Raw genomic sequence first — 17,860 nt, 5'->3', positions numbered from 1 at the left:
TTTTATGTATGTTTTTTGTATGTTTTATGTTTTCATCTATTTGTGGGAGGATTTTATTTAAAGGAGGTGTTATTGGTGTAAAATAGATAGGATTCAAATGGATATATATTTACTCAATGAATGCCCCTTAATTTTACAGCAAGTGTAGAACTGCAACACATAATTACTGTCAAAATGTTTTATTGTTGCATTATCATAGAGACATTAATCATAACCAGGTTAGAAAAAATGTAATTCTATTGAGTAGAACATTAGTAGAATGTTTTTAGAATGATGTTGCTTCCATTAGATTTGCTTACTGTCTTTTATTCAAGGAAAAATGAGGTATTGTGCACACACCTGGAGCAAATTCAATTTACTGAAATTATGTTACTTAATTGGACAGCGTCAAAACGTATTGTTTTTAATTACTGAATATCTCATGCAACCATCATGAAGAGGGCTTTCTGTAGATGCAAAAGAACATTTATTAAATGGTTAGCTAATATATTTTAATGAGTATTTTAACCAATTTTTCATTTTTTGAAGACGATCCAGTTTAAATCAAGTTACTAATTTTTAATAATAAAAATAAACAGTGTTAACTGTTTGAAATCAAGAAATTTTCTGCATTGCCTGGGGGGTCAATCAATCAACTCCAGTCAATAAATACATTCATTCAACTAATGGAAAGAATAACAGTAATGATGACATATTACTGTATTTTCAACATAATTATTTTCTATTAATTGGGGATCGATCTTAGAAGCAAAGCTCGTCTTAGTAGCCTAGATCCGAATAAGAACAGGACCAAGAATACGCGCATGTCCCACAAACACGCTCCCACGTGTGTGGCCGAGTAGAACGTAGCCAATTTTTTTGTGGCCGAGTTGACTTGTGGCCGAGTAGAACGTAGCCAATTTTTTTGTGGCCGAGTTGACTTGTGGCCGAGTAGAACGTAGCCAATTTTTTTGTGGCCGAGTTGACTTGTGGCCGAGTAGAACGTAGCCAATTTTTTTGTGGCCGAGTTGACTTGTGGCCGAGTAGAACGTAGCCAATTTTTTTGTGGCCGAGTTGACTTGTGGCCGAGTAGAACGTAGCCAATTTTTTTGTGGCCGAGTTGACTTGTGGCCGAGTAGAACGTAGCCAATTTTTTTGTGGCCGAGTTGACTTGTGGCCGAGTAGAACGTAGCCAATTTTTTTGTGGCCGAGTTGACTTGTGGCCGAGTAGAACGTAGCCAATTTTTTTGTGGCCGAGTTGACTTGTGGCCGAGTAGAACGTAGCCAATTTTTTTGTGGCCGAGTTGACTTGTGGCCGAGTAGAACGTAGCCAATTTTTTTGTGGCCGAGTTGACTTGTGGCCGAGTAGATGTGGCCGAGTTGACTTGTGGCCGAGTTGACTTGTGGCCGAGTTGACCTGCACCCCTCATCATGACCAGCACACAATTTACTGTAAAAAAGTTAGTGATTAAAGATTAATGCATGCAAAATGTATGACGGGCACCTAACTCAACTGATTTATATAATGAGTACTGTACTGTACTATACAGTGGCTTTACTGTCACACTCTTGCACCGTTTTATCAGGCAGATGTTTTGTATTGTTTTTGTACCTTTTATTTCATTTACTTTGTGAACGCACCAATTATTGTTGAGTGCCACCGTTTCGAAGGTGTATGTTCAAATAAATAAATAAAAATAAATGTTATAGGCCTGTGTACTTTTGAGGTAAAATTAATAAACAGATAAACAAGAAAAACTACCTTAGTATTCGACATCCCTGCTATTATCAATAACCACTCTGGTTTTTTCTTGTTGACGAAAGAATGAATACTTCGTGTACGTATTTATATGCTGATGATACTGTACTAAATTAGACGCTGACGGGCAGAATCTAAAAATAGAAAACTATAGGGGACGCAATTTCATATAAAAGAAGCACAGTTTGCTTACCAATGATTGAGAGTTCATTTCGGAGTTGGTCATGTGTACTTCCGTATGGTGAAGCAGCATCCCACACCCAATGTACGTTGTCGCGCGGGTCTGAAAACACGGTTGTTTTTTTTCCTTGTTACAAACCAAATCAACAACAAACAATAAATACTGATACTTTAGAACACAGAATTGATTCTTATTATTTAATAATGCAAGCTATCAAGTGTGTTGTAGTCGGAGACGGGTAAGTAAAAGCCGCTGTTTACAAGTATGCCGTACGTAAACTTTAGTATTTCCGGGTGTAGGCGCAGGCTTATTATACCCTTCTCCAACCAGGTCTAGCTAGGCCCTAGGCTAGGCCTATACTTGGCCTAGGGCTTTATTAGGCGTCAGGAATACAATGGCAACTACATAGTATCTACTTGGGCAGGCCTAATTAGCTTATGCTAGGTCAAGGTGAATTAGTTGTTTATTCATTGTTAATTTTCCTTAAATTCATATTTGCAAATCCTGCCCAGGTCTAGGGACTAGGCCTACTACTAGGGCCAGGACTAGGCTAGGCCCTAGGACTATTTTTTTAGCCTAGGGCCTAGGCTAGGCAGTCATTTAAAAAAAAAAATGTGTTTATGGAATAGAAACAGAACAAACGACTTATGCCTCGATCAAGTGTTTTTATCCAGGCTTGGTTATTCCTTTATTTAATTTCAAGTTAGGCCTATATGATGCTGTTGGCCTAACCCTAGACGACCTTACTGCTGTGTGACAGTGTGTTGGTATCTTCCCCCCCCCCCCCCAGACTGACTGAACCGCAGATATCCGCTGTACACAAATTTAGGCGTACTAGAAATTCCTCTATGCATTAAGAATAAAGGCTGATTTGCAGTGGTGAAGGCACAATTTTTTGGCCATACTAAAAAGCAATAAAAATGTGACCCTGTCCAAGGCTCTAGCTGGTCAGTCAAATGGTTCGGACCCCTGTCCAACTTAAGTCCCTTTCGTCACATTTTTTGAGCCACCACTGTTGATAATCCATGCAGATTTTGCAGAAAATTAGGCTAGCCTCTCAAGAATATCCAATGAATTATGCAGTTACAGTTCTGTGCACCTGTTGTGCAAATTTGAGTTAGTTTTTGATGTATCCCCATGCAAATAAAATTCTTTAAAGTGTTGTAGCAGCAATTGCAATTACCATTGTATTTTTTTCTTTCAGAGCGGTTGGTAAAACATGTCTTCTTATAAGTTATACCACCAATGCCTTTCCAGGAGAATATATACCTACAGTGTAAGTACTATTATTTTTTTATCTTGTATGGAATCAGACAACAAGGTACACTGCCTTCTGTCAGAATTTGCTTTATATAAATAAATTACTGTTTTATTTATTTTTATGTAATATTATTTATTATTATTATTAATCTGTTATCTTAATTGTTAATGTCAGAATTTCATATGCTTTTTAAATGTACTTCATACCAATTTTTTTTTGTATTTTTATGTGAATACACTATTTGATACAAATTTTTTCTTAATTAAATTTTACCTTTTTATGTACATATTTATCTCTTTATTAATCTTATCTTTAATTATTATTGTCATGTTATTGATATGTACTTCACACCAAATTTCTGTTTTATGTACAGTATTTTTATGTGAATTAGATTCATAAAATTATAGTAAATCTTGAATCTTGGAAAATAACCATTAATTTCGCAGGGTTCCCATGTTTGAAGCTACTTCCAAGAGTTCTGGTTAATTGAGCTTTTATTTTGCTGTGGGTGGTGATAGTTACACATTATGGAAAACATGCAAATATCATGAATTGCGGGAGATAGGTTTTTTCCACTAGATTTTTGCTTGCTCCTGGCAGTTCGGGAAACTACTGAACTCTGATTTTTTGGGAGACTACTGTACTGTGATTCGCGGGAGACTTCATATCCCTGGAGTGGTCGTACAGGTACTTTAGGCTTATACCCAGATACCGAAAGTGGTTAATACTGTAGTAGGACTGCAGACACAGTGTAGTACCTTCTGAATTGCACCAGAAAACTACTTAGATTTATTTGCATTCATTCATCTATGACAAAGTCAATATACAAATGAAATGTCTTTCATGAAATACTGAACACAATGAATAAGATACTTAAAGCTACAGACAGTACTGTAGATTTTAGTCATTCCATTAAAGAAATGTTTACCATGAATCTTACTAAGAATTTCTTGGTTTCCATACAGTAGACGCTACCAAAGTCAATTGATTTCCTATGGATTGAAACCATACAACTACAGTATGGTTTCAACTCTTGGAATCAATTAAATAGATCTTGTATGGTATAATATTTATTAAGCACTGACTCTTTTTTTAGAATGTCTGTCCTGAAGTTGCACAACAAGCACCAATTACGTTGTCAGGCTTCTCTCTTTTTAAAAACCAATTTATAATGTTCAGATTTAATGTTGAAATATTGATATGCAGGTCTCTGAAGTTGGCCTCGCACCATAAATTGCCATTAGAACAAGCATTCTGGCGATTGCAGTGGACTGTAACCCTTCTTTTGCGGTATATAAATGCCATCAAGCAGAAGGCATTTACTGTACCCTTCTGTTGAGGTACTATACCTCAGAAAGAATTTACCAGATAAGAATTTTGGTCATAGAATCATTTAAAAGCCAGGGCAAAAGTTTGATTTAGGCTGGTACAATACATATTTTCTTGCTTCCACCTACTAAAATATCTGCACAGTGGCATCGAGAGGGAGTCAGGGGGGTTGCTGCCCCGGGGCCCAGGACTACTGGGGGGCCCGGACCAAGATGAACAATTTTCGGGGTGAGAACAAAATCTCCCGAGCCCAAGCCAGGATGAAAACTTTAGGAGGGGACTTAATTTTTGGAGTGGCCGAGTGGGGGTCCCAAGTGAAGGGGTGAGGCATGTGAGGTGTAGCCCCGGGGCCCTTACTGGCTCTCGACGCCACTGTATCTGCATATAGGGAAATAAGCAAAGTATTTTAGCTACCGTAATAAAGTTTTGATGGCAGTGTAATAAAATATGACCTGCATTATAACATATTTTTATACAGTTAGCAATGCTAATAAAAAATGAAATTAGGGAATTTCAACACTAATTCATCATAGTAAAGCCATTACATTGTTCACATTAATATCATCCAACATCTTATCAATTTACTGTATCATGAAATGATAACTTTCAGCTTTAATAAGGTTCCTGACATTAATTGTTGATCCTCTATTTACGTCATATAAATTTACACACTTGATGGGCGTTGGTCCCAAAATGCTCAAAAATTAAGCCATAGGAAGTTGGACTGGACATTTGGGAAAATGTGAACAAATAAGTAGAACAATATTGCACAACCAACAGTATATATTTGATGTCTTTAAATATACTTTTAATTGTTTTGAAATGCAATACTGTACAGTATGTCAAATGATCAGTACTAAAATATACATTATTCTCAATTTTGTTGTGTGTTTACGTCAGGGAAATATACTGTAGGAGTAATGTTTTGCCTTACTTGACGTGTTGTCGTACCAAATTCTCAGTACGTTCCCAAATACTTGCTAGAAAAAAAATTGGGAAAGTACTGAGTATTCAGGATGATTACACGTCAGGTAGGTCAAAACATTAGTTTCACTAGTCACATAACAAGCAGGGAACTTGCATTACTGTAGCTCATTTGGGAATATTCAAAGATTTTGTAGCTAGTGGCCAAGAGGCACATTGAATCTCTTGGAGGCATTTTTTTGGAGAAAAAATTCAAAATACACTGTTTGGTGATATAGTGTAGTGTAGGCCTACAGATACCCACTTACATTCCTTGTTATGAGAGACCAATGTGGATAAGCTAGGTGGAGGCAAGTCCCTTTCACTATGCAAGGATCCGCAACTTGTAGACTACAGTCCAGTGGCATATTCAAGAGGGGCCCAGCTGGCCGGGTCCCCTTCTAAATTTTTTAAATAAATGGAGATAGACAGATAATTATATTCAAATTTTTAGACTGAGAGTACCATATCTTTTTATCTAGAGGTGCCATAATCATGAATTTTCCTACCTCGGTCCCAACAATGGTGGGGTTATAAACCCCTCCAATTGTGAATGTCATTCCCTGGTACCCCTTTATTTCAAATTTCTGGATCTGCCACTGGTATCCACTGCACAAGACAGAACCAATAACAATGTTAATTGTTATTCTGTCATGTACTGTATTGAGGCCTTCATGCTTGAATAGCATCTGTGCAAAAAATGTATCAAAACACCAACTTACTACCACCATCATTCATTCAAATGAGGATTATACAACAATCCTGGGTATTATAGGATTAGAGAAATGCCACTTAGTGAATCATGCCCTCAAAAAGCATATTCTTTACACTGTATACTCATAAAATTTAATTTTTTACTAGTATTGATAACAAGGGTGAATTATCATGTAACATACTGTGGATCATTTGAGGCTTGCCATCCCTAAATCAATGACTAAAATATGAAAATTGACTTTCTAATTCTTGATAGGTCATATATTTACTGGAATTGACTTTACTATTGCCAATGTAAGAGTAAAGATATTATGGCTTACTGTACTACAGTAAAGTATACAATATTGCCACATTATTATGCTAATACTCAGTTTAACAATTAGCAACAAGCCTCATTTGGGACCCTCGCCAAAGACAATAATATATTCAGAATGTTTTATCTTTACATGCCCCTAATTAAAGACCCCTCCAATTTAAGATTACCACCAATTAATAATAAAGATGTATTTTATCTTTATTATTCTAAGTAGAGACCAATGCTGCTAAAGTCCATGCAAACCCCAGTCCCAAAAGTGGTCTTTAAATTGAGGGGAGGTCTGTATTACTGTACCCACATAAAAATAAATAAATGTTCAAAGTAAATACTATATTAGTTCTATTAAATTATATATTTTTAACGGTTTATGGCAGTAAATCAATGGACATATTATAGATAAATTGTAGGTCATTTATGTTTTTATTGTTTTCTAACAAACGCTCTTTTCTGTGATTTCTATTTCTCCCTGAAATAGTGAAATGAGGATATTTGAGATCATATGCAATATAAATTGTATCATTAGGCCTATATAATATGACCCATTAGGCTTTCAAGTCATGGGAAAGCTGAATTTTGTAAGATGATTATCAGTAGAGACCGCTGCCGTGAGATTCGAATTGAAGCTGAACAACAAGGTTCCAGACTAACTGTTGCCCCTGGGGCTCAGTACAAAAGCTCTGTAGTTAAGACACATGCTAAACTGTATTTGTGTGTAGATTTGTTATGAAGACTTTTTATTCCCTGAATCCCAGTTGAAAATATCTAGTCTACTTTGATAAAATCAAAGATACTAGAAACACAAGATACAGTAGAACTCTAGCATAGCAAAATGAAATGGATATACTGTACGTCGTATCTTGTATGCAGGTCATATCTTTTACACGGATCCAGACATACGCGGCACCCTTCTGTTTCTAATAACAATTTATGTAAGTTACTGTATATCCAGACCAGACCCAGATGTATGCGGCGCCTCATTTATTGGGACGCCGCGTATGACTGGATATAAACAAACTTGTGTTAAGTACAGTTTATCCACAATGCAATTCGGTGATACAGTTTTTTTTTGGAAGAGTTCTATCTTGTGTTTCTGTATCCGATAAAATATACATACATACAAGAGTACAGCAGAATACAAATATATTTTGAAGTGTTACAATTTAAATATTTTCCTTTTAGTTTCCGGTAACCAAACTAAATTTAGTTTAAATAAGTGTCTTGGAAAGTTGCCTAATTTAATAAAGTTTATGTTTCATGCTATTACTGTTTCCTCATTTTATGAATATTTGTTGTGTAAGGACCCAAGCTCTTATAAATTACAGGAGACTTTAATAGTAAAAAAACCGATATGAAACTTTTCCCAATCAATCAAGAAAATTTATGTACATGTAGTGTCTAACATACACAAAGTGTTCAGTGGTGCTGTCAAGGGTGGCCAATGGAATTTAAATCAATTTATTTTTCCTTATTTCCTTTAATTTTGTTGTAATAAACAGTATAAAAGGCTTAGTACAGGTATTGTTAATTATCAGATAATACTTGACGGTTGAAACAATATATTTATACATCTTAATAGGCTTATTTATGATTTGATTCTATTATTATTGTTGTTATTATTATTATTATTATTGTTATTATTGTTATTATTATTATTATTATTATTATTATTAATATCATGAATTATTATTATTATTTAAAAAAAATATTTACCTGTAGTTAAGCATTTTGTGTTTGTGTCATATCCTTGTGCACAGGTTAAAAAAGTTAATAAAAAAAATGGTCTGGGGCTTGTTTCAGAGAAGCATTTATTAAAGTATGGTACTTAGTACATAGTGTTAGACTTTTGAGATGCTAAGTAACCATGAAATTGCACTTTATTCCTGACTTGTATTACTGTAGTATAAACTTATTATTCCATGAAAAATCTGGTATGTACTCTACAGTAACAGGCACTGTAGTGCGTGGTGTCGCAGTGAAGTGAAACGTCAATGCACATTCGATAATGTGCACATTGATTAACAAAATATCCCTTTAGTGTTCCTCTAATCTAAGGGAAAAATAAATACCTGTAATGTTTGTGCAGTTATTATTCAAAAGAGGCCCTTATTTATTTACAGAAATTGGCTGTTTCCTTTACATCTGGAAAACTGTTGTTTTTCTTCTGATTTTAAAATCAGTTTTTCTACGCAGCATTTTGGCCACTCTGCGTGCTAGGGTCTTATTAAACTTGGTTTATGTGAAGCCCATTAATATCCGCAGAATAATCTATGCATGAACTATCGGTACCCAAAATATGATACTCTGTGATTACCATTTTACAAACCAGAGTGCATACTGTAGGGGTGTGGTGGTGGCACTGAATTGTAGAATTACTGTACAGACTTCTCAAGTTCGTAAAATGCATTTCAGTAACTATGTCATCAGATTTCTGTAGTAAATGAAAGATTTCCATAGCACCTAATCCTTGAGTGTAAGATATAAGTTGCTAAAAATTACAGATTTACATCTGTGGAAGGTCATACAAACTGGACAGGATTAAAATTTATTGGTCACTTTTCAGTACGATTGAACCCAACTTTCAAATTGGGTCCGTTCGTCCTGATGTGCGAATTTCACGGGACAGGATTTCCGTCGCAACGAGGTCTAACTATGTACTTGAGAAGTCTGGAATTAGCCCTAATTTTATTTGGGCTTTGTAAAATGAAGTGTCTTGTAAGGTGTCTAGCATATTGATCATTTCCTAACTGATTTGAGGTGGAAGTTTGAGGTGGAAGAACAGCCAGTACTGTACTTGAGTGTCTTGGATTCTCTACAAAAGAAGGAAGTGACCCTGTCGGATGTGCTAGGAGGAAGACAAAGACTTAAAATCCCTAACACACACACACATGCCACAAACAGTTGCAAAGTTCATTTACTGTAGATAATAATGGTTGCACTGTTGTGGTTTTGTTTTGTTATACCACCAGTAATTTGAATTATGAATAATAATGAAATATAAGTAATATTATTGTGTAGGTTTATGTGAGAAAATGAAAGCAGGTAAAAAAGGCTGTGTTATTGTTGTTTCCTTCCAACAATTTCATTTTATTGGCTTTACCCACTACAGTGGAAAAGCCATATTTTGTTTGTTTTTTTTTTTTTCTTCTGCATGCCAATAATTTTGCACAGGGATTTTCAAAATAAATACAACAATGGCATTCCACACCATGTCTGTTGTCTATGGTCTAACCTAGAACAAATGACAAACTTAAAAAAAAAAAATCAAATTGATCAGTTTTTGTTTGGTGGTTGTGGAATGCTCTTTAACCTATTAATTCTCCTGCTGTGAATTTCTAGACTAAGTTTAAATTTAAGTACATGCAGCCACTCCCTTATGTCAACAGCTACATAGTCTCTAATATCCCCTAATTTCAGTTAAATCGGAATCGCAATTGCCCTCTTCAAATTTGCATACAATTGCACATAAAATGAATTCAATAAACAACCAAAGATTAAGTTCCTAATGTGATTTGTTTCAAAATTCAATAAAGAACAGAATACAATGTTAGTTTATTATTTCAGATTTAAAAAAAATATGCTGTACTATTTATAAATAGGTGCTGTAGGGAAGAGTATGAATCAATAATGATAGCACTACATAGTAGCATATATTTTGAGACATGGTGATGCATTTTTTCAATATGTATTTAATTCTTGTTATTTAATCACTTTTTTTCTTTTTTGTAAGAACCATTATGTAAGGGAGTAGACTGGGCTTCAGTCCCCAATTTTGTCTTAATCAGTGAAAACTATTAAAACTATACTGTATATATTTTGGCACCAATAGCGTTAATATTACTTATTTGCCCATACTATACTTTTTCTGGGATTTCACATCCAAATTCAACAACATAACAAGTTTCTTGACATAAACCGATGCTGGTGGTGGTCTCTGAAGTTGGCTAATAATCAAATTAAAAATCAAGTCAATAAATTAGAGGCTTGTGTCAAGTCTGTGTGAGGGGGCTATGGCTTAAAGCTTTATTTAGGCGAGTCACATTAGCTTAGTCTTTTCCACAACTCAAATCATGTGATTCCATTTGTTGTACAGGTACCATTGTATTGTATTGAATTGTTTTGTGGAAGTAAATATCGAATGTTGTATAGAATATCATGACCAATTATTATGTAATAATTTAAAAGCTTTTCAACCTATTGTTGTATGTGCCACTATTTTTGTAACGTGTAGTAAGGCCTGATTGTCCTAAGCAGCATTCAAAGACTGTGGTAAAATGGTTGTTTGCAATATGTTGTATATCCAATTGGCTTGAGCTTTCAAAACTTTTCTTTGTTTAAACTTGCATTGTTTCACTTCTCATAATAGTTAACAATCTTAATTTTTATTAACTAAGTCTATGACAATTACTTATTCAAATTCCAGGTTTGACAACTACTCTGCGAATGTGATGGTTGATGGAAGACCAGTCAATTTGGGATTATGGGATACAGCAGGGCAAGAAGATTATGATAGGTTGCGACCTCTATCCTACCCACAGACCGTAAGTACAACATGAAATCTATTAATTGCATATTCTCGTGGTTTAACCTAGTAGCACCGAGAGAAGAGAACAGTTGGGGAAAGTGTGTCAATATTTTGTAAAGTTGTATAAGTTATGACTCTGAATGTGTCTGGTAATTTTATCTTCTTATTTTCATTTTAAATTTTGTAGGATGTTTTCCTCATCTGTTTCTCCTTGGTTAGCCCGTCATCTTACGAGAATGTGCGTACAAAATGGCATCCGGAGGTCACTCATCACTGCCCCAACACACCCACTATTCTTGTTGGTACCAAGATTGATTTGCGAGACGATCGTGTAACAATTGACAGGCTGAAGGAAAGGAGTCTCAGTCCAATCACGTATCCACAGGTAGGGATGCATGCACTAGATGCATTAGATATTCACAGGTTCCGCATACTCAAGTGCAAGTCCCACATACTCAAGTACAAGTTCCACATACTAATTCCCACATACTTAGTGTACATCCCAGGTAATAATGGACAAGTTCCACATAATGAAGTTCAAGTCCCAATTACCCAAGTCCAAGTCCCACATACTCTACTCGTTCAGTGCATGTCTCACCTACTTATGGACAAGTTTCACATAATGAAGTTCAAGTCCTAAATACTTGTGTGTAAGTCCCACATACTCACAATTCCCACATGTTCAATGCACGTCTCACCAACTCATGGACAAGTACCACATAATTAACTTCAAGTCCTAAAAACTCAAGTGCAAGTTCCTCATACTAACAATTCCCACATATTCATTGCACGCTTCACATACTCATGGACAAGTTAAATATAATAAAGTTCAATTCCCAAATACTCGTGTGTAAGTCCCACATACTCTATGTGCAAGTTCCACATACTCACAATTTCCACATATTCAGTGCACGTTCTAAATACTCATGGACAAGTTTCACATAATAAAGTTCACACAATCCCATTTCCCTGACCAAATTTTACTGTTGTGCCACTAAGACAACTTGATTTACTTTACACTCTTAACTTTTTCTGCAACAGGGACTCCAAATGCAGAAGGAAATTCGTGCAGTGAAATACCTAGAATGTTCAGCGCTTTCGCAGAAAGGTCTTAAGAACGTGTTTGATGAAGCGATTCGTGCAGTGCTTACCAAACCCAAACAGAAAAAGAAGAAATCTAACTGTCGAGTTCTCTAAACATCCCTGAATATCAGGACATTTTCTCATGTGTACTCATATTTTTATCTATGTTGTCACTGTCGAAGAAGATTGGTCATCTCTCTACTATAGTTATGATTTTATATTTGAAAATGTAAAAAAAAAATAGCACCACCAATTATTAGTATGAGATTTTTGAGTGTAGTATCATATGGGAGAATGCACCTCGAAATAGCATTATAAAATATTCCTGATTTATCAGTGGAGGTTGGCTAGTTCTGCTGGGTGCAGACGCTCGCATGGATTTTTATTAACAGCCAACAATTATATCATGTGGTACTACTAAGTTGTAACCACTATCTGTATCTCTTGCACAGTAATGCTTACATTTAAATAATTACTGCAATTTTGTATAATTACTCTAATGTGTGTGCCCTGTTGGGCCCATAGCTGGGAGGGATTTCATGGTTCAGGCAAGCCATCCATTTTCAGCAAACCCCCCTCTTTGATAGCAAACTCCACCTCTCCACACAAACTCAGGGTAAGGGAGGGATCAATTACTGATGCAGCAGAGCACACATAAAATAATAATATTTTCAAATAACTTCATATAGCTTCAAGTGTAGTATTATTTCAAATTTCATTTATTTTGAGCTAATAATGATTGTTTATCACCAGAATTACTATACTGTTATACTACTTATTATTATTATTATTATTATTATTATTATTATTATTATTGTTATTATTATTATTATTATTATTACTACTACTATTATTATTATTGTTATACTGTTATTATGTTATAGCTTAACATAAATGAAATTCGAAAATTCTCCGACTTTTGGGGCTTTGTTGCCGACCCCACTGAGGGTCTTAAGTGCGCCCCTGGACTCTTTACCCTGAACTCTCCCTTGAAAAAGCCGGTCTATGGGCCAGCCCGTAATATTTTCAGATATTATGGGATGTGCTACTTCAAAGTTTTCAGTGACTAGCAAGTTGTGTATCCACATTATACAGTTATTGTGGCAACGTAGAATAAACATTCTTCATGTCAAAAAAAGTGTGTGAAGTTGAGCAGAAAAAGATATTTTATTACTATCTATTAATACTCATATTGGACCATATTCAACAAGTTAATGTATAATCCTATTAAGAAGAACATAATACTACATGATTCTTTTTCTTTAAGGAAAGAAATCAGTGTTTTTATACTTCATACTAAGTTCACCTTTTTGGTACCAAACAGGCTTTTTTTTTTTAATTGTTTTAGGAGTCATCATATTGGCTGGTTATAAATATTTGATTCGAAACACTATTAAATTGAATTTTTTACATTAATTTTCAACACCAAGAAAAGGTTTAGAATTCATCTGTGTGCGTTAATTAATTGAAAATTTGAAAAAAAAAAAAATTGTATATATATTTTTGTTTTTAGAATTACTAATAGGTGGGAGAATATTTGTTACATAGCAGACAGCTTGTAATATAATTTAGCATGTAGAGGGCAGTATTTCAAGGACATTGTCGCAAAGTGAAATCTCGATATACTTTCAATATTAGTATTATAACCTTTTGCCCTTTTTCTATTGTTCAGTAATCTGGAAGCTAAGCTCTCCTTTTCTATCTACTGCATCATGGGAATTTAAGGGTAGTTCAGTGTAAAGGAACTTTGGAAATCTATCTAGTGATTTTTACAATGTTAAATTGTAAAGTTTGTTGGCAATGTAATTTGGCCATTCAAACATGTACAGTAGTTTGGGTGCAAATCTTCTGTCTATTTGCATATTTCTTAGGCAAATGCTTACCTACATTTATTTCGCTTCACCAGTGAGTGTAAATAGGTAATTGGTAGAGATTATGTTGTGTTGGTTTGTGGGCAACACAGCTGGTGGAACACATTACTGTACTGCTAGGATTACTTCCCAGGAGCAGGGATTTTTACACATGTGTTTTTGACATGGCAGGGGTAGATTTCAAGCTTGGTTAGAGTGGTTTTTTTCGCTGCTGCCAGAGGCAAGCACCCTTTTTCGTTACCCCTGGACCCGGTATTGCATGGTGTAATAATGTCAATAGTGACGTACCTAGTTGTTGTATTATCATAATTTGCGATTAATTATGGGCAAAGACTGGTGGTTAATCAAACATAGGTCTTTCAAATGGTGTACAGTCAATTTACATATATCCCATAATACAATATGGTACAAACATGGTCATGTGATCAACTGGCTGTAGGATGTAATATAACATGAATCAATAAATTCTATATTTTTTCCCCTTTTATTTCTTGGAGGTTTTAGTCACAAATTGAGTATCTTGTTAAAATAATAAATGAGTTATTGCAGTCTTTGAATTAAGTTCCTAGGCTTCAGAGTAGAACCAAAGTATAATCATGTTGAAATTTAAAAGTTAAAACAACTGATAACTTAATATTATTTTTCTTATCAATTCTAATAAACAGATTTACAAAATATGTAAATGAACTCAGAACCTCTGTCATGAGATATAAGCATAAAACTGATCAGAAACCCTGAAATCCTGTGTCTATTTTGTGACTACTTGCCTGAATGAACCGATATATGCCAATTTCCTTTAGGAACTCACCTAAAAAATAACTTAGTACATATTTTCATATGAAATATATCAAAATTCTACTGGTGTACAAGATACTCATTTAGTGATTACTTCTCACAAATGTATAAACTAAAGCATATTTAATAACAAAAAATTGAGATTTATACCTTAAACATTATACACAGTATAGAAAGCATTAGAAGTGTCAAATATCACTTCTGGTTGTGTTGAATATTAACTATTATGAGAATGAATCAAGTATTTACGTATTGTTCTGAATAATGGAAATTAATTCACCACTGCTTGACTGATTAAATATAGATAACACAAGCAATATATTTTTGTTTACAGACATAATAATTTTATTGGTTATTTTAAAACTTGAATTGGATACAAATTTGTTTTATACACCTTCCACTTTTGAGCCATTACATGTACCATCTTTTCTACAAATGCTAAAGTGATTTCTTCCACATAAATTAAGTTTGATATTTATGTTTTTTTTTTCTAATATATGAATTTTATACTGAAGATTTTAATTAGTATAATTTCTTTGTGTTTGATATTTTTTACTGATATTTTTGTTTAAATATATTTTAGTACAACAAATGTATTATTCTGATAAATGGCAATCATTTTTATCAAAAGTGTGGTAGGCTTAGATGATATAAAAATAGTTTCATCTGGTTTATCTTGCAAAAGTGAACCATCTAAATAATTCAGGGGTCCCAAGTTTTTGCGCAAGTCGCGGAATTCTCCCGGAAATCGGGACAGCCCCCGCACTTGCGCAACCAGACAACAATCTTCCGGAAATAACGCACCTCCAGCAAATTCGATAAATTATAATTATAATTATAATTGTCTTGCAGAAGTTGGTGATGATGGGTATATCACAATAAGCAGCAAAACAAAATTAGATGTACTAAGAAAGGTCATTTAAAGAGAGCCCCCGGAAATGACTTCTTCCAATTTGGGACCCCTGATAATTGTTTTTAGTTGTATCTTTGTTGTGCTTTGCCTTGTCATATGTATTTAGAAATATCATAACTTGTTTTTTGTTACTAAAAGGTTAATTGAAAATTAATGGCTTCCAAACCTAATACTATTATAATGAAATAAATAGATAAATACAAGTTATGTTTCAGGGGTTTTTTTTCTGTTAACTAGAGTGTACTAGTTTCTTCCAAAAGGTAGCCAATAAAAATGTAGTTCTTCTTTGAGTACAATACTACATTGAGGACAACCAACGGCTTAATGTCCCATCTGGAGGATAGATATCAAAGGACATCAATTTAGGCTCTGCACTGACATTAAGACATTTGGATAAGCAAACTCTGTCTGGCTATTTTCAATTCCCAATAACTGTCTTTGAATTTATTTTAAAACCTTTTTTTTTTCTGGGCAGTTGCTACAGCATTTTCACTGCAATCTTTGCACTGCGTAGCTGTCCCCAACGCAATCGGAAACGCTCCCTGATTTAACTGACCAATCAGCATCGCCAAAGAAGTCGGCGATAGCGTGTAACGATTTTTGCAGAAACCAGGTATATCTGTTATGTGTAGCCGTTGACTGATTGTATTTTATGTGGATAGTTGTAGCCTGTGATGGCTTTGCTGCGTCATGACGTTGAATGGAATCCTAATACTTGAACCTCTATTCCATCAAAGCACACTCCATGCCTCTTGCATGTTCAAAATCCTCTCTCCCAGCACTCTATGCCTTTTGTTTTTTGCAACCCCCCCTCTCAGGTTCCCCATGCTGTCATATGTCCTGATATTCTAGTAGAGTATAGTGCATACAGTATATACAGTGCTTCACATTCTTTCAATACACATTTGACACTGCAACACATTGGACACCAAGAACAACATAGAAGGAATTAACAATCTGAAGTTGAGAAATTACATTAATTATTAATTACGTTACAATGAAGGTGTATTAAATTAATGAATGAGACAAAATCTTCTGTAGAGCTTAGGAGCAACCCAGACTATTTTCTATCTCAGTGGCACATATTGCCTTAGTAGTCAAGCTAATCCGGCCCGAACATCTTATTTTTTAACCCAAGTTGTAGTTGGCGATTAAGATAGCCTACTTCCTAATCCCTGGGTTCAATAAAACCTGCAAAACCAAGACAGGACACACTCCATTCTCTGAGGGGGTGTAAAGGGCGTATTTCTTTTAAAAAAGGATCTAGTAAAGCTTATCAGAAAATTACCATGCTAATTAAAAAAAAAAAAAAAAAAGACTTCCATGCATATGTTACATAGTTGTGAACTTTATTCAGACTATGTGCATTGTTTTAATCACTACAGACATGTCAGGGTATAGTTACCGATTGAATTGAAGTACAATAATAAGGTTTAGGAACTAACAAGCTGGTGTTTACATTTGACCAAAATCCACGACTCTGAGGAATACATGTTGACTCCCACAACGTAAATAACTGTGCATGTGCAGGCTACTTTCATTAGTGATGTAACAAGTTTGGTTTTTGAAGTATAACAATTTTAGTTTTTTGCCTTATGGGGGTAGTATAACAATGTTGGTCAAGTGTAATTCACCAATGTAAACTATTATTACCAGTAGGCCTATTTTATATAAGGATTGTAAAGTTTATACTTATAATTATATAATAATGATCACATGTTCAAGGTTTATAAGGAGCACATTACATTAATAATAAACAAACCACAAAGCGAATCATTGTAGTATTAGATATGGGTAAAAATAACAGTATGACAATATAATTAACTATATAATGATAATCAATAGAATACAGAATGGTTATCTACGTTATTTTTTTTTTTCTTTTTCTTAATTTTTTAAAAAACTGATTCATTTTTTTCAACAACCTACAAATTGATTATACTGTTTGATCTGGTAAATTGTCATTGACATTTACTCGAAATATTTTAAAATAGTACACCATACCTGGTTAAATAAACTAGCACAAAGAAATTTATGATGATTATAATTGACCAAGAATCCTTTAAACAGGAACAAAATCAAGGTACCATTATTTTAAATTATTATACGATAAATAATACATTTTTTATATTACTTTATCAAGAAATTGATTTAAAAATGGACGCAACATTAAA

At 34.4% G+C, this 17,860-nt stretch overlaps 1 protein-coding gene across 1 annotated transcript; it reads left to right on the top strand.

The window, feature by feature from the left end:
* The first annotated feature begins 1,948 nt into the window (after positions 1-1,948).
* LOC117118074 (ras-related protein Rac1) lies at positions 1,949-15,889 on the top strand. Its single transcript, XM_033262566.1, has 5 exons — positions 1,949-2,157; positions 3,124-3,195; positions 10,923-11,040; positions 11,212-11,409; positions 12,066-15,889. The coding sequence occupies exons 1-5, from the start codon at positions 2,123-2,125 to the stop codon at positions 12,219-12,221; spliced, it is 579 nt and encodes a 192-aa protein (XP_033118457.1). The 5' UTR covers positions 1,949-2,122; the 3' UTR covers positions 12,222-15,889.
* The last annotated feature ends 1,971 nt before the right edge of the window (positions 15,890-17,860 follow it).

This window comes from Anneissia japonica, unplaced genomic scaffold, assembly GCF_011630105.1.
Source record: "Anneissia japonica isolate Jap-2015-1 unplaced genomic scaffold, ASM1163010v1 scaffold287634_len692169_cov176, whole genome shotgun sequence".
In the NCBI taxonomy this organism is placed as follows: domain Eukaryota; kingdom Metazoa; phylum Echinodermata; class Crinoidea; order Comatulida; family Comatulidae; genus Anneissia; species Anneissia japonica.
The sequence above is the reverse complement of the archived record's forward strand: the minus strand, read 5'-3'. Positions and strand labels throughout refer to the sequence as shown.

Bases quoted from the DNA above. Each gene is read 5' to 3' on its own strand.
- LOC117118074 (XM_033262566.1), top strand. From the start codon at position 2,123: ATGCAAGCTATCAAGTGTGTTGTAGTCGGAGACGG. The intron at 3,196-10,922 runs GTAAGTACTATT...TTCAAATTCCAG, and splicing joins GGAGAATATATACCTACAGT to GTTTGACAACTACTCTGCGA. The intron at 11,410-12,065 runs GTAGGGATGCAT...TTTCTGCAACAG, and splicing joins GTCCAATCACGTATCCACAG to GGACTCCAAATGCAGAAGGA.